The sequence below is a fragment of the Pristiophorus japonicus genome, chromosome 18, assembly GCF_044704955.1.
Source record: "Pristiophorus japonicus isolate sPriJap1 chromosome 18, sPriJap1.hap1, whole genome shotgun sequence".
Taxonomy (NCBI): domain Eukaryota; kingdom Metazoa; phylum Chordata; class Chondrichthyes; family Pristiophoridae; genus Pristiophorus; species Pristiophorus japonicus.
In genome coordinates, this window is record NC_091994.1 from 84,892,214 (window position 1) to 84,918,029 (window position 25,816).

The following is a 25,816-nucleotide window of genomic DNA, read 5'->3' on the forward strand; positions in this document are numbered from 1 at the left end:
TCAACATGTGATTCTACAACAAATGGTAATTCACTATCATGAAAACTACCATCAACTTTCAATGCTAACCTTAACTTCATTCTTTGTATTTACAGATGAGCCCAAAGGCAGAGCCAATGTAGGGTTTTCAGTCCAAGAAGAAGAGTTCAGTGATGATGAATATAAGACTCCACTGGCCACGCCACCCAACACCCCTCCTCCAGAGCCCGACTCTGATCCTGGAACAAAGACCCCTGAAATTCTGAGTTTAGGATTTACTGAGGAGCAACTGCAGCAACATTTTATCAACAATAAGCTTTACGAGAAATACTCGCTGTCCTTCATGGACATGCAGATCATGGTAGGGCGAGTAATGGACAACTGGAAGCATGCTCAGGACAGTGAGGTTGGGCCAACGCATGTTGTTGAGAAATTTAATGTGCTATTACAACTGGAACGGCGGTTAATGTACACCTCTGACCCAAATCGTCCTGGTGCCATGCTTTCTGGGACCTTGCCTGAGCTGAAAATACACCTAAATGAGGATAAGATCATGGCATTGCGCAATTTTTTGTCGAGGGTGACTGCTTCCGAGGTACAGCAGAAATCAGGTGAGCAGCAGTCTCTGCGACGAGAAAAAATCTTCAACAAAATGGATAGCCGGGGGAAGCTCCTGGATTCAAAGATGAGCCTGACACAGAGTGTGATGTCACTTGAGCAGCATACCCGTGAGGTACTGGTCGAGTCCAAGTTACTTCTAGCAGAGTTCAAAATTAATTACATGCAGCTGGGGGTTGAGAGTTGTGGACGATACATCTCTGTACTCAAGGTTTTTGGCATCAATTCCAACTTTGTGAAGAGGCCCTATGACAGTGAAGTGACACTGACTGTACATGGGTTGCTGCTGGTGGATACTGTCCAGACTTATGGGTCTGACTTTGACTTGCTGATGGCTTCACACAAAAACTTAAGTTTCGATGTTCCCACGGGCAGACTTCGAGATAGTGGAGCACAATCTCCCGTTTCTCCTCACCCCTTAGTCACTACAATGGTCAATAATGATACCTCACTGGATAAGAATAAAATCACATTGGACAACTCTTCAGCAATGGGGGAGCAAGTGCCTGCATCCTCACCTGCTCAGGACCAGGATGTCCTGATTAAACTGGAATATCAATTTGTGAGCTCAGACTGCCCTTCTATGAACTTGGACAGCTCCTTACAGGTCATGTCATTGCAAGTCAATAACTTGGACATTATCCTTAACCCAGAAACCATGGTAGAACTCATTGGCTTTCTACAAAAGTCCTTTCCAAAGGGCAAAGAGGACACAAGTCCACAGCCTTCATTTATAGATCCAGCGATGAATTTTGAGGACCGAGATTCTATTCAGTCTACCTATGATCAGAATACACAGGTGGCAGTAGAAATCCATCGTCTCAATGTGCTGCTACTCCGGACTGTTGGGCTAGCAAGTGGGGAGAAATTGGGGAGAAAAATTGCTACAGCTAGTATCAATGGCACAAAGGTAAATGTTTCCATGGGCAGCCGGTTTGAAATGAATGGATCTCTCGGCTGCCTTCAGCTAGTGGATCTGACGCAAGATGAGGTAAAGAACCATTTTGTGGTAAGCATTGGAAATACAGAAGCATATGAAGCAGTAAGTGACTTTGGTTTCTTTCGGTCGGTCTTCATGAGGTCTGAAAACGAGATGAACCATAGTGAAGCGCTGAGCTTTAAGTTTATCGAACAGTCAAAGGAAGAGTTTTTGTTGAGTCTGCACATGGCATCTTTACATTATAACCATTCACCCAAATTCCTTAAGGAACTCACCTTATCCATGGATGAACTCGAAGATAACTTCCAAAACATGCTGAAGAGTGCAGCTTCCAAAGTCTCCACCGTTCTAGTGAACAAAACAGCAGAATACAGCGAGCTGGTCTTGCTTTTCGAACAACCGCGGAAGCCGCGGGACACGTTTGGTTTTGAGCTCGAAGATGATGTGGACGTTGGGATGGAATCTCCTCAGCAAACTGCAGTAAAATTGATTTTGAATATCAACATTGAGTCGCCAGTGGTCGCAATCCCACGGAAACCTGGAAGCTCCGAGCTGTTGGTGGGCCACTTGGGCCGGACTTCCATCCAAAACTTTGTGACTGGTGAGGATGATTTTGGGAGAGATCGGCTACAGGTGGAAATTAAAGACATTAAACTGTACTCCCTAAATAACACGCGAGGCTCCAGGGCAGATACCAGTGAATCCCCTCGGCCGGGTTCTGGTGCTGCCAGTGCCTCCAGCCAGGAAGAAATGCATTTCACACGGCAAGATTTCTTCGACTCCGTGCACAAGGGTCAAGGTCAGTTCAGAGTACACAACCATTTTTGTTTTGTACAAGTCTATCCTGAGTGACGTCACAGGTTCCTTATGGCTCAGTTGAGCAGGGCACTGCCCACTGTGGATATGAACCTTGCAGACCAAGAAGGTTCCAGGTTCAACCCTTGGTTTGTGCTGTGTGTGAATATTGGGTGAGGGCGGGAGCAGACTTGGCTGTGATCCTTTCCATGATCTAATAGCCTAACGATCACTGTTTGTGATCACGTGAAGGATGACCATTTAGTCTAGGTACTACAGAACATCTGACACCCGTGGAACTGTAGGGAGAAAATTGTGATTTTTTTTTCTTTAACAAAAGAGCATTTAAGTAATTATTTGATGCCAATCATTGCTGAAGCACAACTAGCTTTAGTTAAAGACCATGGAGCAACTCGGCTGCTTAGCGCCTCCCATTAGCGCCTGGTGGGAGGCACTAAGAGGTTAACGACCAGGCGCGGGAAATTCAGCGACGCCGGCGAACTTCAGTGCTGGTTGGCGCTAACTCTTACCACCTGGGCCTCTAGCGCCTCATAGATCATGACCTCATAAAGTGCGCACCGCCCCGTATGTGAAATTGCTCACCCCCTGCTGTATCACCAGGCGTTAACAACGGCAGGAAGAGGAGGCGTTGTCACCTCGGCTGGCCGCTTGGGGAGCGCTAATTAAAGGGAATGGTTTTTAGGTAGGCCAAACTTTATTCTTTGCAACAGTCTGGCGCCTGCTGAAAGTTTTAAATGTTTCATTGCTGCAAGATGTCCAAGCCTCCACTTTGAGTGTTTGAAGCTGTATTGGCAGTCGTGCAAGTCGCCTTGCAACGGAGAAATGCCGAGAGGTAGGTTTCGCACCATCATTGGCCCTTCCCTTTAAGCAAGGGAAACAACCTCTAATGCCGGTAGCATTGTACTCCAGATGTTTCAGCGCTCTGCTGCTACCGCCCTGCTCTTGCTACTTTTTAGATTTCAAAAGTTAGCGCCCCAAATGGGCCGTTACGGAATTTCTAGCTCCTTGTATCACTTGGCAAACTTGTACTACCGTCATATTCTTTATTACTGTTTCCAGCCTTTCATATCTTGAATGACACCACAATCCAGTTTGTCTTGGAGAAAATCCCAGTTGACCCAGATCCAGGACTGTCTTTCCCGGTGGTAAACTCGCCAGATTCCTTTGAGACCACCAGTAAAATGAAGATCGAGGGAAAGTTCGTCAATCCTGTTAAGGTAAAGGAGCAAGATCATGCCATTGTCTGCAGGTTTTATTTGTGAATAGTTTTCTGAATTGAATGGAGTCGGCCTCAAATGCAAGATTACATCAAATGTCCTGCTCACGTTCCTGTGTACTTAGAGGCACCACTCACGGCACAATGGGATTCTATCACTACTTTTTGAGCCCCGCTAAAATTTTTGGGGCGTCGTCTGATATTCTCTTGGGTTCAATGTCACTCGTCATTTCTTTAAATGGTTGTTGCGGCTTGCAATCGGGAGTAGTGTGCCTTCTGTGATAATGTAACCCAGAGCTGTAACAAGAGTAGCACTATGTAATTTGAATTGGATATTGTATGCGACTCACGTGCTCTTGCCCAAACTTTTGATAGGGGCATTGACAGAACTAGTGAGGTAAGAACAGAATCATTAAGTTGCTTTAAATTACAGACAGCAAGTGTACGTGGAGTTAAATTCATAATCAATTCCCACCTTAATCCAACCACTTTCAATTCCTTCCTCTTGAACAAAAAAAATAATTAAAGTACATCACATTGACCCTTTCACGGCCTAAAAAAAAATCCCCTTTTCCTGAACTGTATTTCCTCTGGAATCTGGCTGGCTATCTAAGCTAAGGATAGCTTTCTTTTTAAAAGACAACTGCCTGGGCTTTACTGCCTCCCTCTTAGCAGAACTCACCAACTGACCATCCAACATGTGAGCATTTGTTCCTTTGTTTTCTGTGCCAGAAGAAGTTGGGGTTTGGTACCTGACCCCCCCCCCCCCATCCCCCCCCCCCCCCCCCACCCTTACGTCTGGGATTAACCAGAAGAACTGCCTGTTACCAACACTCTTTTCCCCCCGTCACCCCTGACAACAGGTGAGAGTCCCTAAAAACCATCATAAATAAAACCAGAAAATGCTGGAAACATTCAACAGGTCGGGCAGCATCTCTGGAGAAAGGAAGGTAGGGTTAGATTGTGACCGTTCACCAGAAACTCCTGCTACTCTCAAAATGGATGGGCCAGTTGGGCACAATGCATCTGCGTGTTATACCAGATCCTAGGACAAAAGTATTAACCTGTGACTGTTTCTTTGTTGTGCAGGTAATGTTAGCAAAACACGTTTATGAGCAAGTCCTACAGACGCTGGATAACCTGACATACAGTGAGGATCTCAGCAAAATCCCGCATAGCTCAACCACTGCCACGCCAGACCCTCACAGTGCTTCTTCAACATTGAGAAGCCCGAAATTCTCTGATCTCCAACGAGAGTGGAAAGAGAGCGGACTTTTCGGCCGTGTGAGCTATCCATCAACTCCAGTTGATTCCTTTCAGATTCCAGAGTCAAAATCATTCACCCAGATTCAAGCTAATTTCTGCATCTCTGAGCTGCAGGTTCAGCTGTGCGGGGATCTCACTCTGGAAGCACATGGTTTGGTTAGTTTAATATTTCAAGACTTCGAAGTTGAGTTCAGTAAAGACCAGCCTCATACACTGTCTATTCAGATAGCTCTGCGGTCGCTGCTGATGGAAGATTTGTTGGAAAAGAACCCAGACTCCAAGTACAAGCATTTAATGGTGTCGAGAGGAGCACCAAAACCTTCCAGTTTCACGGCAAAGGAATATTTGTCCCAGTCTTGCCCATCTGTCTCCAACGTAGAATATCCTGAGATGCCACGATCCCTGCCAGCCCACATGGAAGAGGCACAAAATGTCTTCCAGTTTTACCGGAGGCCGACCTCCACACGAAGAAGGCACAAGGAAGACAAAGACGCAGAGTACCCTCAGACCCCTCCATCATCCCCAACATTGAGAAGCTCTAAGGGGTACTATACCAGAACAAATTTTGACGATTCACTAGTGCATATTAATGTTTTCCTGGTGGATAGAAAGCATCCGGAATTTTCCACACGTTACAGCAAGGTCAACAGGAATGTGGATGTGGATTTCAACTGCTTAGATGTGTTGATTACACTGCAGACCTGGGTGATGATCTTGGATTTCTTTGGGATTGGCTCAACGGCCAACAACCATGGCTTGAAAGCTCCTGTGGAGGAACTCCAGCATCAGACAAGATCTGATGAAGCGGGTTCTCCATCTGAGGCAGGCCAAGAGCCAGTAAACACAAAGTTGGATCTGAAGGTATTGGATTCATGTCAATCTTTTCTTGCTGAGATCTGCATGAACTGTACTGAAACTAATTGAGAGGAATTATGACTGTTGTCTAATTTAAATACATATATATGCAATGTTTCTTGCAAAAAAAAAAGCCTTTGTTTGAGTTTTAGAACCATTTGACTACAGGAAGAGCCTGTGTAAAACATTAAAGGAATGTTGACCCAAATTTATAATTTTGACATAATTCCATATTTGGGACAGACCGGGGGAGCACTTGGGCCAATACACCAGGTCCCCCACCCCTTTATCTACCTGTTGGCATTTCTGGATAGGGGCATAATACGCCTGCCCACAAATGGGCAGGCACATGCAAATACAGGAATTATTGTATACAACGTAATTCCTGCATTTGTACCCTTAACAGCACTAGACGCAAGGGATACCTGTGCAATCAATGGTGATACGAAATCGCCTGATACCTTTTTCAGTATCTTCTCATCAGTCTATTAATGCTATGGCTGGGCCCCGTTCTGAGTGTCCTCCCTCTTCCTTCACCGCCTCCAACCTGACCTAAGGCTGGCAGTTCAGTTATGGTGTTAATGACACGGACGTCTAACTCGATGGATGCAAACGGCTTTAACCCTGAAAGTGGGACAGGATCGGGTGCAAAGCAGCAGCAGTCAGAAGTCTTACCCTGCCCATAAATACAGCGGCAGAAGCCACAAAGAAATTCAGCGCCATTGCATCTTGCATAATATTTATGAAAATATTTTTAAAGTTTGCAGATATCCTGGTGGGTAAACGAATGCCAGGGATTTTAATCTATTAGTCAGATCTGCTCTCCTTGGATTCATTCAGTAGAGTTGTTTTTGCTGCTGTTCACTTTGAGGTCAGGACAGTGTGTGGCTGTATGGCCCTTGTTGCTGCTGTTTTTCCCAGTCACATAGGTATAATTCTACATTCACTCAGTGTGATTTGTTTGGGGTTTTTCTTCTGGCTGATTCACTACATCAGTGGTATCCAACCTGGAGTGTCTCAGGTCCTGGTAATTTGTGTCTTGAAGCTTGCTTAGTTTTATTTGTACTTCTATTTTTTTTTTTAATTGCTCCTTTATCCTGCTTAATTTTGGTGGGCCTGCAGGTTTGGAAAGACTGTTCTTGGCACTGTTACCTTGATAATTCCTACATCAGGAAACCAGGATCTGTTGCCATAAGCAAATGATATATAAGCAAATTAATGAAACATGTATTTAGGGTTCATATGTGACCCCAAGCTTGGAAACCTCTGCAATTATGCACTGGTATGAATTTGTTGATTACTGTTTCCCTCTCAGGTTCACTCGCTGTCTCTGGTGCTGAATAAGAAGACAAATGAACTTGCCAAAGCCAGTGTGTCCAAACTGGCAGCGCATCTTGCACTGATAGGTGAGTCCTGATACTTGTAGAAGTATAATATATAAACATGAATTCTGGATCAAACCTGCATGCATTGAGTAGGGTGATACATTTGAAGACCATCTTAGACATGTACAGTCAGTTATTGTAGGTTTAATTAAAAGCGCTTGGCTGGATAAGTGCAACTCTAACAGCACTTGAGAAGCTTTACATCATCTAGGACAAAGCAGCCTGCTTGATTGGCACCCTATCCACCACCTTAAACATTCATTCCCTCTGCCACCGGCACACCTTGGCTGCAGAGGTACAAGAGGCACTGCAGCAACTCGCCAAGGTATCTTCAACAACACCTCCCAAACCTGCAACCTCTACTACCTCGAAGGACAAGAGCAGCAGGTGCATGGGAGCACAACCACTTCCACGTTCCGCTCCAAGTGACACACCAGCCTGACTTTAAAATATATCGCTTTTCCTTCGCTGATTGTATAGCTAACGGGAATGTAATTGACTGAAAGTATACAGACTTTCAGAAGGCATTCCATAAGATATCTCAAAGGAGGTTAAATGAAATCCGACATCGCTGGTTCAAAATCGTGGAACTCCCTCCTAACAGCACTGTGGGAGTACCTTCACTACACGGACTGCAGCAGTTCAAGAAGACGGCTCACCACCACCTTCGCAAGGACAGTTAGGGGTGGGTAATAAATACTGGCCTTGCCAGCGATACCCAAATCCCCCGAATGAATAATTTTTTTAAAAGCGTGTAAAGATTTCTAATAACTGTAAAAATTTAATAGGCTACAATGCCAGACCCTGATCTACCATGCTTGAGCCAGAGTGTATGTAAAGTACCAACCTGTCTGCATACCGTATCCACCAGCTGATTAACCAGATGAGTAAATATATCCACTATAGATCCCAATACTCAATATGGAACAACAGCAACAACAAAATGTCCCTTGTCAATTAGCTCTGTACAGACCGAGTATTCAGGAAGGGAGAGAAAGATAAACTGGCAACTATAGACCAGCTAGTATAATGTAAGTTGTAGGCATTCAGACTTTCAGAAGGCATTCCATAAGATATCTCAAAGAAGGTTAAATGAAATCAGACATACCGTATAAGCCGAGTGGGGATAGTATAGCAAGTGGGGAGAAATTGTTTCCTCTGGCAAGTGGGTTTATAACCAGAGGTCATAGATTTAGAATAATTAGCAAAAGAGCTAGAGGGGAAATTAGAATTTTTTTCACACAGGGTTGTTAAGATCTGGAGTGTACTACCTGAATGAGTGGTGGAATTAGATTCCATAGTAACTTTCAAAAGGCAATTGGACATATATTTGAAGAGGACTAATGTTCAAAGTTATGTTGAAAAACTGGGGTGTAGGACTAAATTGGACAACTCTTTCAAAGAGCCGGCACAGTCATGACAGGCCAAATAGCCTCCTGTGCTGTAAGATTCTATGCTAAGAGGAAATGTAGGAGCATAAATGGAAAGTGGGCTGAAAAGTTGGAAACAAAGGATGTTGCTGAGATTGGAGAAGAGTTGATGATTTGGACAGGAGTAGGGAGCATAATATTGACATTTGCTCTCAACACTAAAGCAGGGATTTGGCGAACAGCAGGGAGGATTGTATAAGACTTCAGAAGGCCAAAGAGAGGTTTCAGCAGCAAATATAATTTAATGTAGAGGAGTACGAAGTAATACATTTTGTGAGAAAAAATAAGGAATGTTAGTATAAACGTAATACCCGTAGAAAGAAGGCGAAGGGTATAGAGGAACAGACGAACCCAAGGGTGAAAATATATAAATCCTTGGGTCCTTCGGGCATAGGAAAGAAAGAAAGACATTTATATCGTGCCTTTCATGACCTCAGGACGTCTCAAAGCACTTTAAACCAATGAAGTACTTTTTGAAGTGTAATCACTGTTGTAATGCAAGAAACACAGCAGCCAATTTGCACACAGCAAGCTCCCACAAACAACGATGTGATAATGACCAAATAATCTGTTTTTTAGTGATGGAGTGCAAGAACAAAGTGTTTATGGTATTAGTACAAGAAATGGTTAAGCCATAGTTACAATGCTGTGTTCAATTTTGGCCGACCCGTTCTAGAAACATAGAAACATAGAAAATAGATGCAGGAGTAGGCCATTCGGCCCTTCTAGCCTGCACCGCCATTCAATGAGTTCATGGCTGAACATGCAACTTCAGTACCCCATTCAGTACCCCATTCCTGCTTTCTCGCCATACCCACATCAGGACATTAAAGTCATAGAGTGCAAAGTGTAGCTTCACCATGAAGATATCAGGGGTATGACACTGTAGTTGTGAGGAGAGTCTTGAGATAATGAGAGTATTTTAGGCAAAAAAGGCTAAGAGGAGATTTAACAAAAGTATTTAAATTATTGAAGGATTTTGATAGTGCATGAGGCAAGACTATCTTCTCTGGTTGAGGAGTTAGTGATGAGGAGTCATCACTTGAAGATTGTCACTGAGAAGTAGAAGATTTTTTTATGTAGCGTGTTGGAACGTGGAATGCTTTATCAGAGAGTAGTTCAGGCAGAGACCATTGTATCTTTTAAGGAAAAATTGGATAAATATTTGAAATAGAGAAAGATGCAGGGCTATGGGAACAGAACAGGGGGTAAATGCAGAACTATAAAATTAATTTTGGATTGCTCTAGCAAAGATCCAGCATAGATGTGTGATGGGCTGACTGACCATCTTTTTCTCTGCAAGCATCAATGATTATTTAAAGGAGAAGGGTGTTTTTTGTGTGTATGTGTTTCCAATCATTACACTAGTTGATTTTGAGCTGCACATGAATTGTGCATTGTAAATCATCAGCCTCCTGTAGAGAAGTGCTGCTTTTAAAATAATTTGTGAAAAGATGCATTTTTCCACCTTCACTGTCACCCCAATCCTCCCCCTCCCCACCCCGGTGGTGGAGCGCATTCTTCCCCACAACAAATATGGCCGAAACAGCCGTATATCCAAATCAGAATGAAAGACATTTGGCCTCCAACCAGAACTGACACATGACAGGATGTCTCTGCACCCATTCCAGGAAGTTCAAGCAACACCTGTCCTATCCCACCGCCAGGAGGGTAAGTATGCCTGCAACATGATCATCCTGACCTGCATCCACCAAACCATTTATTAGCCTATTCTCTCTGTTTCCCCCACTCTGCTGACTTAAAAAAAAAAAAATCACCTGTAACATATACTGCTATCAGTGTAGGCACATTTGTGCCAAGAAACCCAATTACTCATTGTATTCTTCTCAAGGTGCACCATGCAACCTATATGCATGGTGGCTTCACAATGACATATATCTGTATACATTAGATACTCAATTTAAAAAAAAATGTGGAATCCCACCACTAGGTGTCATCCAACCACTTCGTTACAATGTCCATTGAGAAAATGTATTTAAAGAACAAAAAAAGAACGTGCACCATATGTCCTTAGAATGTCCCAAAGTGCTTTACAACCAATTAATTACTCTAAAAATGCAGTTGTTTTATGGAAACAGTTAGATAAGATTGTTAGTTATATCAATTTATTTTTATTGGAAATTTTATTCTTGTATTTAAGTTAATCTGCCAATTAGTTTATCCAGTTATGATTAAGCACCTAAAAATCAAGTGTTTCTTCTTTAAATGGACGTTTAACTGTAGAGACCTCGACAATAGCAACCAGTTTATCCGAGATTAAGATTTCCAGCTGAATCTTTGTGTACCTGGATTGCAAATTGCAGCAATTGTTGAAATGATTCCTCAAATAGGCTACTAACAGGTCAATATGCAAGGCTTAACACTAAACTCATCTCAACATTTGGGGAAAAAAAGTGTTCTCTGGATGTTGACGTCCCGCACATTCTTAGTCACCAACCTTGAGAGGTGGTTGGTGAGCTTTCTCCTTAAACCACTGGAGTTCATTTGGCGATGGGTTCTCCCACAATGGTTTTAAGTAATGAATTTCAGAATACTGACCCAGGGAAGATGAAGGAACACCGTTACCTGTCCAAGTTAGAATAGTGTGTGACTTGGAGGGGAACTTGGAGATGATTGCATTCCCATCACGTTGCTGTGTTTGACCACCTCGGTGGTAGCAGTCACAAGGTAGGGCAATGCTATCTAAGTAGTTGTAGGACATCCTGTCGATTTACAGCCAGTGCACCAGCGATACAGAGGCACCAGTCAAGCAAACTGCTCTGTTCTGGACAGTGTTGCAGCTGTACCCATGCAGGCCAGTGGCAAGTACTCTATCACACTCCTGACTTGAGCCTTGTAATTGGTAGAGAGGTTTTGATGAATCAGGAGGCAAACTACTTGCTGCAGAGTGTTCAGTCTCTGCCCTGCTCTTGTAGCCCAGTGCTGATATGGCTAGTCCACTTTGGCTTTTGGCAGTAGTGCCCCCCAAGCTGCTGGTGGGAAATTCGGCAATGGTGGTGTAATTGAAGGTTGGGGGATATAACTGGGCTTCTCTTCTTCAGCACTATATTTGGGATGTTGTCAGGGCTCATAGTCATTTGCTGCATCTACTGCACTAAGTTGCTGCATAATGATGTCATGTATAGTGAACTGAATTATCTGGACACTGGCATCTATGGTAATGATGGCCAAGTAGGATTATCCACTAGTGATTGGAGGCTACTATATTACAGCCTCCAATCGGTGTCTTGACCAGCATTCCCCTCTCAGTTGACACCACCAAAACAGAGTAACCGGCCATGCCCCTTGTTGTTTGAGATCTTGCTGTGTGCAGTCTAACTAACAATAGTTCACTTCAAAGTTCATTGTATCATTGGAATTGTCAGCCTGGTTCAATGGAAGTAGTCTCACCTCTGAGTCATAAAGTGCATCCATGCACCATGTCAGGATGAGCACATAACCCAGGTTGGCACTTTATTACAGTATCATTGCCCCTCTGAAGAGACATTAAACTGAGCTGCTATCTGATTGTTTAGATTGATCCTGTGGCACTGTTTGAAAAAGACCAGGGAGTATTTTCAATATACTGGCCAACTTTCCTCCTTCCACTACATCACCAAAAAACAGATTGATCATTCATCTCATTGTCCTTTGTGGAATCTTGCTGTGTGCAAATAAGTAATTAATATTTGGTGAACCATTTTTGTAAGTTTCTGGGATGTGATAAAGCACTATGGTTGCCTTTTCTTATGGTTGCCTGGCTAATAACCTAAAATTTTGATATTGATTGTAGCAAGTTTATTGAAATTACTCTAGCAAAGTGTATGTACTGCGTTTCACTTTAATCAGCATTAGTGTTTCAGTATTGACTGCTTCCACAGGACTGATGTGTTTATAATATAGTGACCATAATGTATCACTGACTTGGAATTGTGTTGAAATGCCTATATACTGCACCACAGAATGGTGGGACACCAGTTCAATCTCTCTATTCCATTGAGTTTCCAGTCACTGCTTCACTGCAGTGGGGTGGAACTGAGTGGAGACAAGGCATTCTTCCCACAGTGATGGCTTCCACCAATCCTGAGGGAAAATAGAGAGAGCTTGGTTTCAAATCAAAAGCAAAATGCTAGAGAGGTAACAGATTATTAACATTTCCCATAATGGTACTGAGTTGACCTGGAGGTCCACTGTTCCAGGATAGAGAATGGAGCATCTACAATATTGTACTGAATCCATCAGTAGGTAGTTGGGGAGGGAAGTGAGAGGAATGTACCCTCTACCCTCTTATAGCCCCTCTATCACTGATTTTGAAAATTAAAGGATGTTGAAACATGGAATGTAATCGTGCTCAAGGCCCAGTCACCCATTCTGTTTGTAAATTTGTGAAGATGTTCAAATTTCTTACTATTTTGAATTGTTTTACCAGTCAACCTGTCGGGGCTTGCCACTAGTTTGCTAATTGTGACCCTCCGTTTTTATCTTGCAGATGGGGACTTTGCTCTGCAAGGCAGTCTTGGCAGCCTTTCTCTCAGTGATCTGACGCCTCACGGAGAGCTGTACAGGGAACGCTTCACCACTAGCGGCAAAGAGGCACTCGTGTTCAACGTTTACAAGTATGTGTGTTTGTGTGTGTCTGTGCTTTTATTAACTTTTTAAGTTTTACTTTATTTGTAGAAGGCTTTAAATGTTCTTCTGAGTTCTTTGCAAATAAAATGGAGGTGTGCGAAACAGTCTCCAATTGGGTTTTTGACACACTCAATTTTGCAGGGCAAAGCTACGAAATAAAAGAATAACAGCACTGAGTCATTAAATTATTACTTTGTGTCACAGGAAGTTGAAAAAATTCCAGGCAGATAATGGTTTACATGGGAGATTGCTATTGGTGAAAATCTTCCCCATTCTACTTCAGAACTGTGCAGGCAAAGGAAAATGTACAAGAAAGATTGCAGGTGTTGGATTGTAATGAGCATGGATGCTCGAGGGGACAAAATACAGCTGCTATTAAATCCTGATTGACTTATCATATATTAAAAAAACTGCTACTGATCTTAAAAGTTTATTTTGCCTCAAGTAAAATATGTTGAGTACAGCTAGGACAGGATCTCACGTTGCATTTGAAAAAAAAAGCTCCTCTCTCAGTTATCCACACCTTGTGCACCTATACATCAGCGGAGAGTGTGCGCAACAGCTCTTTCCCCCCAACCCCAAAACCAGGCTACCTCTGCTAATCCAATTGGTTGCTGGAAGCCTCCTAAAAGAGGACTGCAGTGATTTGCCATCTTTTCTCATGAATAAGTACCCAATCTCTACTTTATATCTCTCCATGACAGGCATATAGGGAATTGTGACCACGTGACACACCATGTTGGAGCACCAATTGTCTTTGACACCAATTGGGATGCATTTTGAGACCATCGTGCATGAATGTTATTGATACAGTCTTCAACCATAATCATCCTGTTATTTTTTTTTTTGTTAAAGCTGGTCCAATTATAGATGAAATTTTAACAAATCTCTGAAAACTTCAATAGTATTAAATTTTTCTGTTTATTGCTGCATGCTCTGAAGGTTATTTATCTTCTATCTTGGCCTTTCTCCTTTCCGTCTCGATGTCTGCTTCCATCTCTATAACATTGCATGCCCTGCCCGTACCTCATCCTACCTGCAGCTGAAACCCTCATCCATATCTTATCTAACTCGATTATTCCAGGGCTCTCCTAGCTGACCACCCATCTTCTACCCTCTTTAGACTTCAGCTCATCCAAAACAATGTTGCCCTCATCCTGTCCCGTAACAAGTTCCGCTCACCTATTACCCATCACCCCTGTCCTCACCGTACTACATTGGTTATCAGTCCTAAACACCTCAACTTTAACATTCGCATCCTTGTGTTCAAATCCCTCAATGTCCTCAACCCCTCTCTGTCTCTCTATCATCCACCAGCATTAATGTCCCTCCCCAAACTCTTAATTCCTTTGTCTCTGACCTCTAGTGCATCCCCACTTCCATCCCCTGACTTCCCTCCTCCTTTAAAATCCTCCTTAAAACCCACCTCATTGACCAAGCTTTTGGCCCCTCCTAATACTTTGGCTTGGTTTCCACTTATGCCTTTGAGAAATGCCATGGAATGTTTTTCTACATTAAAGGTGTTGTATAAATGCAAGTTGTTGGTGAATAAGGCCATTCTTTTTTTCTTCTAAAACCAGGTACGGCAGAGCAGACCCGAAGCTGAAGCGAGATTGTGATATGAGAGTGAGCCTTCAAATGGCATCAGTGCAGTATGTACACACCCAGCGCTTCCAGGCCGAGGTGGTGGCGTTTATTCAGCACTTCACACAGCTACAGGATGTACTGGGACGGCAGAGAGCAGCCATAGAGGGACAGGCGGTAAGATGTTTACCTTGCCAACTACTGTATGTTAAGCAATAAGGGACCAAGAAATCTGGTGTGGTTTCCATTCCAGAATCCTTTTTACTAACTCTGGTTGACTTTCCCTTCTCTAGTTCAGGGGCACTGAGGCCAGTTGTAGCACCTCAGCAGCTGTGTTGGTTGAGATCAGCTAACTTCGCACAGACCTGGAACCATCTCACCTGTATGGCTCAGTTTCACACTGCCTTTACCAAATACAGCATTTGTGAGAGAGTTGGAATCCTCCTATTTGTACTTCAGAGATTCTGCTATCCACCCGTCACTAAATTTCGCATTCTTTAAGGCTTCTGGATGCACTCTTCTATAGAAGGGGAATAGCATACCGTGCCAGAGTATCTGTATCATGGAAACTGGGTGCTGATGGTGCATCATGCAATTTGTTGCTGCTTCAAATCTCTCTCTCTCGATTTTTAGCTTTGAAGAATTATGCTATCCTCAAAAGTCTGCGTGTCCCATTGACTTGAAACAGTGCTGACAGTGGTGTGCCTTTGAGAAAAATACTGCTCTGTGTTTATCTTCCAATGTTGCTACAGTCATTGGATGGTGTGAAAATCTTTGAAGACCTCCATATGACAATACAGCAGTCTTGACAGGACTATTTAGTATGTTGGTTAGTTATCCTGTGTGTCAACGACCCCAGGCAGACAATCTCTTTAGTTTTAGCTGACTGGAGCTGGGAAACTGAGGTCAATGAGGTAACATGGTAGAGTTTTCATACAGGCTAATAGTCTGATGCGCTGTGGCATTGAACTGCTGGATGTGTGAAATTATTGATAATGAAAGCAAGTGGTAAGTACTTAGCGCACTGTCAAGTTCAAAGATAGAATAAGAATTGGTCTCCTTGCAGTTATTTGACGAGCGTACTATTTTCTTTTACTCCCAATTTTTCCTTTATAGTTTTGTACTCCAAAACTTTGCTTTGAAAGAAACGCAATTTTTAAGTTTGCATTTTTTTTTAAAGTATGAGTCAGATTCCATTGAGAGAGAATAAAATCAGTTACATTTTACTATTAGTAATTAGTAGTCTGTGATTCCTCAAAGTACTTTGAGAGCGATTCTCCTACTTCAACACAGTAAAATTAAGTTCTGATGGGTACACAACTGAAGTGTCATAACTTGTCTCTTCTCTTTAGAGATGCTGACTGACCTGCTTTGTAGTTGCAGCATTTTCTGCTATGACAGAAAGAAAGACTTAGATTTATATAACACCTTTTACAGCCATCGAACGTCTCAAAGCGCTTTACAGCCAATGAAGTACTTTTGGAGTGTAATCACTGTTGTAATGTGGGAAACGCGGCAGCCAATTTGCGCCCAAGCAAGCTCCCACAAACAGCAATGTGGTAATGACCAGATAATCTTTTTTTATGTTGATTGAGGGATAAATATTGGCCAGGACACCAGGGATAACTTCCCTGCTCTCCTTCGAAATAGTGCCATGGGATCTTTTACGTCCACTTGAGAGAGCAAACGAGGCCTCGGTTTAACATCTCATCCGAAAGATGGCACTTCTGACCATGCAGTGCTCCCTCAGCACTGCATGGAGTGTCAGCCTAGATTTTTTATTTTGTGCTCAAGTCCCTGGAGTGGGACTTGAATCCACAACCTTCTGACTCAGAGGCGAGTGCTATCCACTGAGCCACAGCTGGCAGTCCAAGGAAAGACAGGACTGCAAAATGTCTTTCCTGCCACTGAACTTTGTGTTTTATCTTCCTGGTGTATTGGTTTCTATTTAGCTTCTATCAGAAGCTGATATCAGAAAGGAATAGACATTGTGCAAAAGTTGAAGGAAAGCAGAATGACCTGGGCCTAGATTTTCCAATTGTTGTTCCGGTTGATTGAAAAGTATAGGCCACAGGCGCCAAAGGGCACACAGGCCAATAGAGAGAAGAGTATTGAAATGATCCTTGAATCAGTCGCAATGTGTTTTGAGCTTTTTTAAATTTGTATTTTTCTCTGCTTTTTCTCCTTTATTAAGTTGTTCATTCCTGCCTCTTATATTCTGTTTCTCCTTAACTCCCAGGAGTGGGCCACAGATTTTACAGCCACATTAATGTTGCTCAGTCTAATGGCCTGTGTTTCTGTAGTTTTGGAATTGGCTTTACCAGATTTTTCCTCCTTGTCTCTTGAGGGAGCACTACACTACAGCTTGGCAGACTATGTGAGTATTGGTGAACTTCACTTGGAAACAGCGAGTGAAGTTGGGGTTCCAGTATCAGAGCCAGTCTTTCCAGCCCTGTTAACATGCTGAACACAGTGGTAGCATCTATTCACAATAATGTTTTAAATGTCAATTTAATGGAAGCTTGGTTTATTCTTTAAAATTAACATTCATAATTCACCAATTAATTTTATCTGCATATTTTGAAAATTAAGGAGACTATACTTTGTAAGCTCAACTCTAATTAATAAGGGCCTCTTTGTAATAACAACTCTGAACTCTTCCCCCATTTCCCTTCCCTTTTCATCCTGGTTAGCCCTAAAGAGATTCAGATGAAGGGTCCCTACTCAAAAAGTTAACCTGCCGTTTCTCTTGCTGGTAGATCTGTTACTTATTTCCAGCATTTTCTATTTTTAATGTCCTTACTCAGTGGGTTGAAGGTGGAGTTTGCCTATGTCAACAAGGTACCTTGTGGCATTTCTTTGGCAGCTGTTATGTGTAAATTGACACAAATGGTTGTGTGTCTGAGCCTATGCGAGGTTTGGCAGTAACCCCTCTGCGGTCAATGGCTAAATATCACGCAGATGGCATCACTCTGGAATTTTCCAGTGATGTTGCCGATAATTCCCCTTCTGTGCAGAATTTTGAGAGTACGGCTAATGAAAACCAGATGCAGTTTAGCACTTGTCCTGCTGAAGCAGCAATTCTATATGATTAGGATATGGAGTACTGTGATGTGTGATTTGATCCACACTCTGCTGAATGAATAAATACCTTGTGGATAGAACAACTCATTTAGCCATAAGTTGCACACGGTTAAATTGTAGACCCAATGGTTCATTAGGCATTGGAAGCTCTCCTTGGTGAGATTTTCTGGTGTTTGGTAGACTCCTTGATGGAATGATTCATCAGCCTTCCACCGCCACCCCCCCCCCCTCCCCCCCCACTGCTATACCTGTGTAGGAGGTGAAATTTATCTCCAATAGGCATTGACCAGTAGAAATAGATTTTCTGTTGGCTGGTTGTGGAGACGTTTGTTGACCTAGACATCTGAGTCCACCTTGTTGATGGACTGGTATGAAGCGAGGGGAGTGGGGTATTAGAATCAGTCTGCCCTCTCAGGTTGACGTAAAAGATCCCATGGCACTATCCAGAGAAGAGTGGGGCAGTTCGCTCAATATCCTAACCAACATTTATCCCATAACTAGCACTGGTACAACAGATTAACTTGTCTTTTGTCTCATTGCTGTTTGTGGGGCCAGGCAATGTGCATGTTGACTGCTGCATTTCCCTACATTATAACAATGTCTGCACTTCAAAAGCACTTAATTGCCTGTGAATTTCTTTGGGACGTGCCGAGCTCAAGATAGACATGTGAATGCAAATTCTTTCTTTCACAGTAGGCGGTATTGCATTAGCATTGTGGGACAGCAACGGGATTAAATGTGGCAGATACCTGAGCTTTGTCTGGTGATGTGAACAAAAAGGTCTATGGATCAGGCAGAAGTCACATGTTAGAGGTTAATGCTGCTGAATACTATAGATTGCAATTGTCATGGAAATGTAGACTACTTCAGAAACCTAATGCCTCACCTCTAACCCTTTACATAATAAAGAAGCTTCAAGAAGCCTTAAGTTGCTGAGGAAATCACTATTTATGTTCAAGGGGAATTCCACAGTTTTGGAGCAATAAAGCAAACAGTTTGCAAGTTATAGTTTTTGACTTTATTTTCAAGCTACTCATCGCCATCATCATCATAGGCAGTTCCCCAAAATCGAGGAAGACTTGCATCCACTCTAAAAGTGAGTTCTCAGGTGACTGTACAGTCCAATACGGGAATTACAGTCTCTGTCACAGGTGAGACAGACAGTGGTTGAAGGAAAGGGTGGGTGGGGAGTCTGGTTTGCCACACGCTCCTTCCAATGCCTGCGCTTGTTTTCTGCATGCTCTCGGCGACGAGACTCGAGGTGCTCAGCACCCTCCCGGATGCTCTTCCTCCACTTAGGATGGTCTTGGCCCAGGGATTCCCCGGTGTCGTTGGGGATGCCACACTTTATCAAGGAGGCTTTGAGGGTGTCCTTGAAACGTTTCCTCTGCCCACCTGGGGCTCGCTTGCCGCGTAGGAGTTCCGAATAGAGCGCTTGCTTTGGGACACCCGCCACCATCTCAGCAAAACCCAAACCCTGCACGAGGTAGAAAAGGCCATCCGTCAGCTCAAGAACAACAAGGCATCAGGAGCAGAGGCACTAAAGTATGGCGGAGAAGCACTATTGGCACGAATGCATGACCTCATCTCATATCTGGAAGGAGGAGAGCATGCCAGGAGATCTCAGAGATGCCGTAATCATGACCATCTATTTAAAAAAAAGGGGACAAGTCCGACTGCGGCCACTGGGAAAGTCATTGCTAGAATCATCCTCAACCGTCTTCTCCCTGTGGCTGAAGAGCTCCTCCCAGAGTCACAATGCGGATTCCGTCCACTAAGGGGTACAACAGACATGATCTTTACCGCACGACAACTGGAAGAGAAATGCATGGAACAGCAGCAACCCTTGTACATGGTCTTCTTTGACCTCACAAAGTCCTTTGACACTGTTAACCGCGAGGGACTATGGAGCGTCCTCCTCTGTTTCGGCTGCTCCCAAAAGTTTGACACCATCCTCCGCCTGCTCCACGACGACATGCAAGCCATAATCCTGACCAACGGATCCATCACAGATCCAATCCACGTCCGGACCGGGGTCAAGCAGGGTTGCGTCATCGCGCCAGCGCTCTTCTTGATCTTCAAGCTACTGGATCTTCAGTGGTAGTTAGGAAGGCCTCACAAGGTAACAAGTGAGAAGCTATCTCTGCAAATATAAAGAATGGCACCCTCTCCCTCTGGCAGGAGTGTTTATTGCTGAGGTCCAAAGATGCTGGTGAATACCTCCTCTTTCAGTGGTCTTAGTCCTTCCTTTAAAGGTAGCGCTGCTATTAACAAGCCTGTGAAGTAAAGGAATATTACAATAGTCTGAGACTGCAATGAATGCAGATTATGTGAAAATTGGATTTTAAATTTGCTGTGATTTAACTGTTAATAGCTTGATGGTTGATAAATGTCTTAATCCACTGCACAGAAATATCTTAATCTACTGCATAGAATGAATCCACAGTGGAAGGAAAGACCTTGCACCTAATTGCTAACTGTCAGGGATAAAAAGAAGCTAGCTTCTATTGTTGGAGCTTTCTGTAAATCATTTCAGTTGTTTTATATAACAAAAGCTATTGCCTAGTTGCGGAATACTATTTTAATCTGAGTTCCTTGCATTTTCATTTGCAATGTTCAGCAAAGAAAAGTGATGTTATGCACAATGCTGACTTGGACATAGTCGTTGGTAAATTCCTGCAGCATTGTAAAAGGTTCCTGCAATTCGTTGAAATTAACAATGATAAAGGATAATATTTGGCCATTGATCTTTTTTGGAAAAAAAAATCTGTGATCTTTGAGGTACCTCTGCTGTCTGTGAAATGAGCTTATTTAATTTTTACTTTGCCCTCTGATACCTTGCCCAAATGACTATGTGTGAGCTGAGTCAGTGACTTGTCATGAGGCTGTTTGACATCAAAGGGCATCACAGCCAAGTTCAAACCTGTCCTTGTATGACATCCACATGCATAGTTCCAACAGAGGTTGCTGGATATCTAATTCTTGCTGATGGTCCCCGTTAAGAACTCAAGATCAGTGTGTCCAATTCCAGCACCCCTACCACCTAAGGTCATATCATCATCTTCTGAGGCGGTCCCTCGTATTGAGGATGACTTGCTTCCATGCCAAAAAGGGATGAGTTCACAGTTGTTTCGATGATGGACTTGATATTCCAGGTCCCGAACTACATGTTGAAGGGTGGAAGATGTCTGTGCGGGATTTTTTAACGTGTGGTGGCCGTTGCACACCAGCCACCACACGGGCTTGACAGAGCTAGGTCTTGGTCAAGTGGCAAGGATTAACCAAGACGACTGGAGACCAACTCTGCTGCACGGACCGAGTGCGTACACATATCGTAGTGTGGGCTGGCCCGTGCTGCCCCTGGGCCCTCGCCTCTTCTGGGCCCCGAACACTCGCCGCTGCTTCGCCCCAACCTCGCCGCTCCTGCTGTACCTGTTCACGCTCCAATCAGCGACCTGGATTATGGTGACGTCCAGTCCAGTCACCGTCTTCACAGCTTTCGCCCTCCCGGACCGGCTTGTGCTATACCTTGTGGCCAGGCCGCCACGCTGCTCCTCCTTTGAAGGCCCCGACCTGCTGATGATGGCTCCTCGCAGGTCGGGGCCGTGCTGGAGGATAACTCGGCAGTCTCAAGCTGTCTTGGTGCATATTGATTCAGCTACTGACCTGAAAAACTCGATCAGCCAATCAGAGGGCAGTGGGACAAGCTTCTATTTCTGGCCACCATACCTTTCTCAATGGCTGGGAGCAACCTAGCAGTCGAGTGAGCACAAAGCACATTCTGCTGGCCTGTACAAGTGGGCTGGACTGCTCAGCCACCCAACAGTTGCAAAACATAGTTGGCTGCAATCCTGATAGCAATGTTTATATTGCCATCAGCGTAGTGCTTCTACCCACTCTTGGCCTTTCTGGAGGCAAAAGCATCACTGAAATCAAGGCTGTATTCAGCAGCAGCTCAGCAATGGAGTACAATCAGGCTTTGTGATTATATTCTTGATCATTTGTAACCCCCCCCACCCCCCCCCCAGACCCTTGTCTTTACATGATTAGTATATCTCTGCTTCTGAATTGAATTAGAATAAAATTAATACCAAAACTCAGACCCCTTCAAATAAAAAAAACTTACATTGGTATAGTGCTTTAGCACAATTTTCAAGTATTCTAAAGTGTTTCACACACAGAGAATTGTTTTGAAATGAAGTGGATGATATGTAGGCAAATGCAGCAGCCATGTTGCACATAAACATCAGTGAGACAAGGGAGATCATTTTAACCTACCTCGCCAGGCGAGAAACCCATGGGATCGGGTGGAATGCTGATTTTGCACCTCACTCAGTATTACTCTCCATTGACTTCAATAGAGAGTAAAATCAGGTGGGGGTGTAAAACCAATTTTGCATAGTATCCTGACTGGCAGATTAGGTTAAAATTGTGCAAACATCAAGATCCTATAACTATCAATAAGCTTAATGGTGGCAGTGGTTGAGAGAGGAATGTTGGACAAGACACCAGGAGAACCGCTGATCGTCTTCAAACAGTGCCATGGGATTTTTAACATCCACCTGAAGCAGATGAGCAGTTTAATGTCTTATCTGAAATTCCGCATGTCTCAATACTGCAATGAAGTGTGAAAAGCTACATTATCTACTCAAGGATTGAGGCTTGAACCCACAATGTTCCGATTCAGAGCCAAGCTGACAAATCAATGCCTTTAATACAAAAGCAAATGAACACCTCTGGCCTGATGGATTGATTAGGCTGCATGCAGTCACTTTGAATGTCTCCATTGAATAGTCCGTTTAAATTAGTGGTTGTGCACAAAACTGTCATTTTTACTGGAACAATCAAAACCCTGCCTTCTCATGTTCTGTATAAATAAACCCAACATAATTACTCTCTGAGCAGACTTTACTGTTAATTAAAAGTCACACATAAAATGGTGCCAAACTGACCCGTGATGATCTTGCAATGCAGGACATTCTGGCACGTCCCCACTGCTCAGCCTCTTCTTCGATTTCCTGCTCAGCTGTTTAAAGTGCTAACGTGTTGCTGACAAACAGATTACATTAACCAGCTAGTGTTGCATTCATCAACGCGTACTCCACACTTCAAACTGTGGAGCGGAACCTATCACTCTCGGCAATTTTTTTCCCATTTAAAAAAAAAACAAAGCTACGAAACCAGTAATTTCAAGTCAGATGGAAAGATGGGTGAAAGTAATCCAGTGTTCAACAGGCCTGCAGTTTGCCACTATTCTCGCTGAAAGAGGCATTGATTGTACACCTGAAGGCGGTGTTGGACCTCGTCGTCGATGTCTGTCCCTGCTGACAGTAGGCTCCCGAGGTATGGAAAATGGTCCATGTTGTCCATGGATTTTGATAACTGGGGGGCAGTGCTGTGTGGCAGGGTCAGGGTGGTAGAGGACCTTTGTCTTACAGATGTTTCGTGGAAGGCCCCTCTCATACGCCTCGGTGAAGGTGCTGACGATGGCTTGGAGTTCGGCCTCCGAGTGTGCACAGATGTAAGCATTGTCTGCATACTGTAGCTCAATGACAGAGGATGGGACGACCTTGGATCTGGCCTGGAGGTGGCGGAGGTTGAACAGATTCCCATTTGTTCTATAATTTAGCTCCACTCCAGCGAGGAGCTTGCTGAGGATGAGCTGAAGTATTGCAGCAAGGAAGATCGAGAAGAGTGTTGGTGCAATCACACTGCCTTGCTTGACCTTGGTCCAGATGTGGATTGGGTCTGTGGTGGATCCATTGGTCAGGATCACGGCTTGCATGTGATCGTGGAGCAGACAGGATGGTGCCAAACTTTTAAGGGCAGCCGAAACTGAGGAGGACGCGCCATAATCCCTCACGTTTGACAGTGTCATAGCCCTTTGTGAAGTCAAAGAAGGCCATGTACAAGGGTTGGTACGGTTCCCTGCATTTCTCTTGTAGTTTTCGTGCGGTGAAAATCATGTCCGTTGTACCCATTCAGTGTGCCAGCGCAGCCTTCGGTCGCCTGAGGAAGAATGTGTTTGAAGACCAGGACCTCAAATCTGGCACCAAGCTTATGGTCTACAGGGCAATAGTGATACCCTCCCTCCTACATGGCTCAGAGACGTGGACTATTTACAGCAGACACCTCAAAACGCTGGAGAAGTACCACCAGCGCTGCCTCCACAAGACCCTGCAAATCCATTGGCAGGATAGACGCACCAACGTCAGTGTTCTCGCTCAGCCCAGCTTCGAAGCACTGACCAAACTCGATCAGCTCCGTTGGACGGGCCACATCATCCGCATGCCCGACACAAGACTCCCAAAGCAAGCGCTCTGCTCGGAGCTTCGACATGGCAAACAAGCCCCAGGTGGGCAGAGGAAACGCTTCAAGGACACCCTCAAAGCCTCCATGATAAAGTGCAACATCCCCGCCAACACCTGGGAATCCCTGGCCCAAGAATGCTCAAAGTGGAGGAAGAGCATCGGGGAGGGCGCTGAGCACCTCGAGTCTCATTGCCAAGAGCAAGCAGAAACCAAGTGTAGACAGCGGAAGGAGCATGTGTCAACCCAAACTCCCCATCCACCCTTTCCTTCAACCACTGTCTGCCCCACCTGTAACGGAGACTGTAGGTCCCACATTGGACTCTTCAGTCACCTGAGAACTCACTTTTAGTGTGGAAGCAAATCATCCTCGACTCCGAGGTACTGCCTATGATGATGATGATGATTGTACACCAAATCAGGCAGAGCAATTATCAATTAGCATATATAAAGAGAAAATACATGTTTTGGCATTTTGGGTGTATAAATGCCATCAGCACTGTCTGTTTATGTGCGTTTCTAGCATTTTCTGTTTTTATTTCAAATTTTCATCAGTTTTCTTTCTTAGTGAAAAACAAAATGATATTGATCTAAGATTTTTTTCCTACAATTTTGTGACCTTCCCAGTTGATTTCAATAAAAGAAATGCTTTTAATTAAATAATTTCTCATTATTACATTGTTTTTTTTCTTCCATTTTCTAAAAATTATACAATTACCAACCAGTCCTTTGGAAACAACTGGACTCTAGTACTAATCTGAGCCCGGGTGAAGACCTTGAAGAAAGGGGCAGTAATTATCTGTGTCATTTCTTAATGTTAGTGCAGAAAGTTTTGAATGCAACTCTGGCCCTGTTACCCGTTCTTCATCATTTTAAATGGTTTTGTAAGTAGAAAGTCACAGTTTGTAGGTCATATATAGTTGTGTGGGAAAGCAGAATGTTCGAAGGAGAGGGATAGTTTTCAAAAAGATCTGGAAACAAATAGTAAATGCAAGTATAAAGTGTTATTAATTGAGGTGCAGCAGGAGAATGATTTGGATGTCCTTACTGATTGTATTGAAAGTATAGCCCAAATAAGACATTTGTATCTACAGGTAAATCCACAAAGAGCTGGTATTCATATTCTAAAACAGCAGTCATAAGGGTTCGAAAAGGAGCATCAAAGACGGTAAAATTTATAAACATCAGTTCATGGTCAACTGTTTGTTGTGGTATAGAAAATATTCTAAACACAAAGTATTGAGAAAAAAAAAGTCTAGGACTCAGTGTTGCGTCACAGAATTTTGTATTACAGCTCCACATGTAATAAATTCTGATCTTGGCTGTGTAATCAGTCAGGTTATTTTTGGTGTGGCTGACTGCTATTCGGTTATCAGTGAACATGTTGGGTATTGTCCCTCCAGACATGGAAGAGCAACCATAGCTAAAGCCAAAAGAAACAGACAATCTAGTGATCTTCGCCATCCGCCATTCCAGCACCACACTGCTCAGAGTAGACTGAATTTGATTGTCAATCCTCAACTCCGGTGTGAAACAGTGGAGAATTAACGCCTGGAGAACACCGCTACAGAATAAGTAAAGTTGTGCGGATATCGAGTCCGATGAGCATCTCCCAGTTGGAGCCTCTGAACCATGACCAATTTGGCAATGCCTCAAATGCTTATGCACTGGTACTGGTCGTTCAAAAGTACAATGTTGCAATGACA

General features: G+C 43.6%; 1 protein-coding gene across 7 annotated transcripts in view; it reads left to right on the forward strand.

Annotated features, from left to right (window-relative positions):
- The window catches only part of vps13d (vacuolar protein sorting 13 homolog D), a 270,295-nt gene that overhangs the window by 49,092 nt on the left and 195,387 nt on the right, over nucleotides 1-25,816 (forward strand). For all 7 annotated transcript variants that reach the window (XM_070860204.1, XM_070860201.1, XM_070860202.1 and 4 more), the window contains exons 18-23: nucleotides 96-2,336; nucleotides 3,413-3,570; nucleotides 4,659-5,696; nucleotides 7,006-7,096; nucleotides 12,995-13,121; nucleotides 14,715-14,895. In XM_070860204.1, the coding sequence (XP_070716305.1) occupies nucleotides 96-2,336; nucleotides 3,413-3,570; nucleotides 4,659-5,696; nucleotides 7,006-7,096; nucleotides 12,995-13,121; nucleotides 14,715-14,895 (3,836 nt within the window). The remainder of the gene's footprint in view (nucleotides 1-95; nucleotides 2,337-3,412; nucleotides 3,571-4,658; nucleotides 5,697-7,005; nucleotides 7,097-12,994; nucleotides 13,122-14,714; nucleotides 14,896-25,816) is intronic.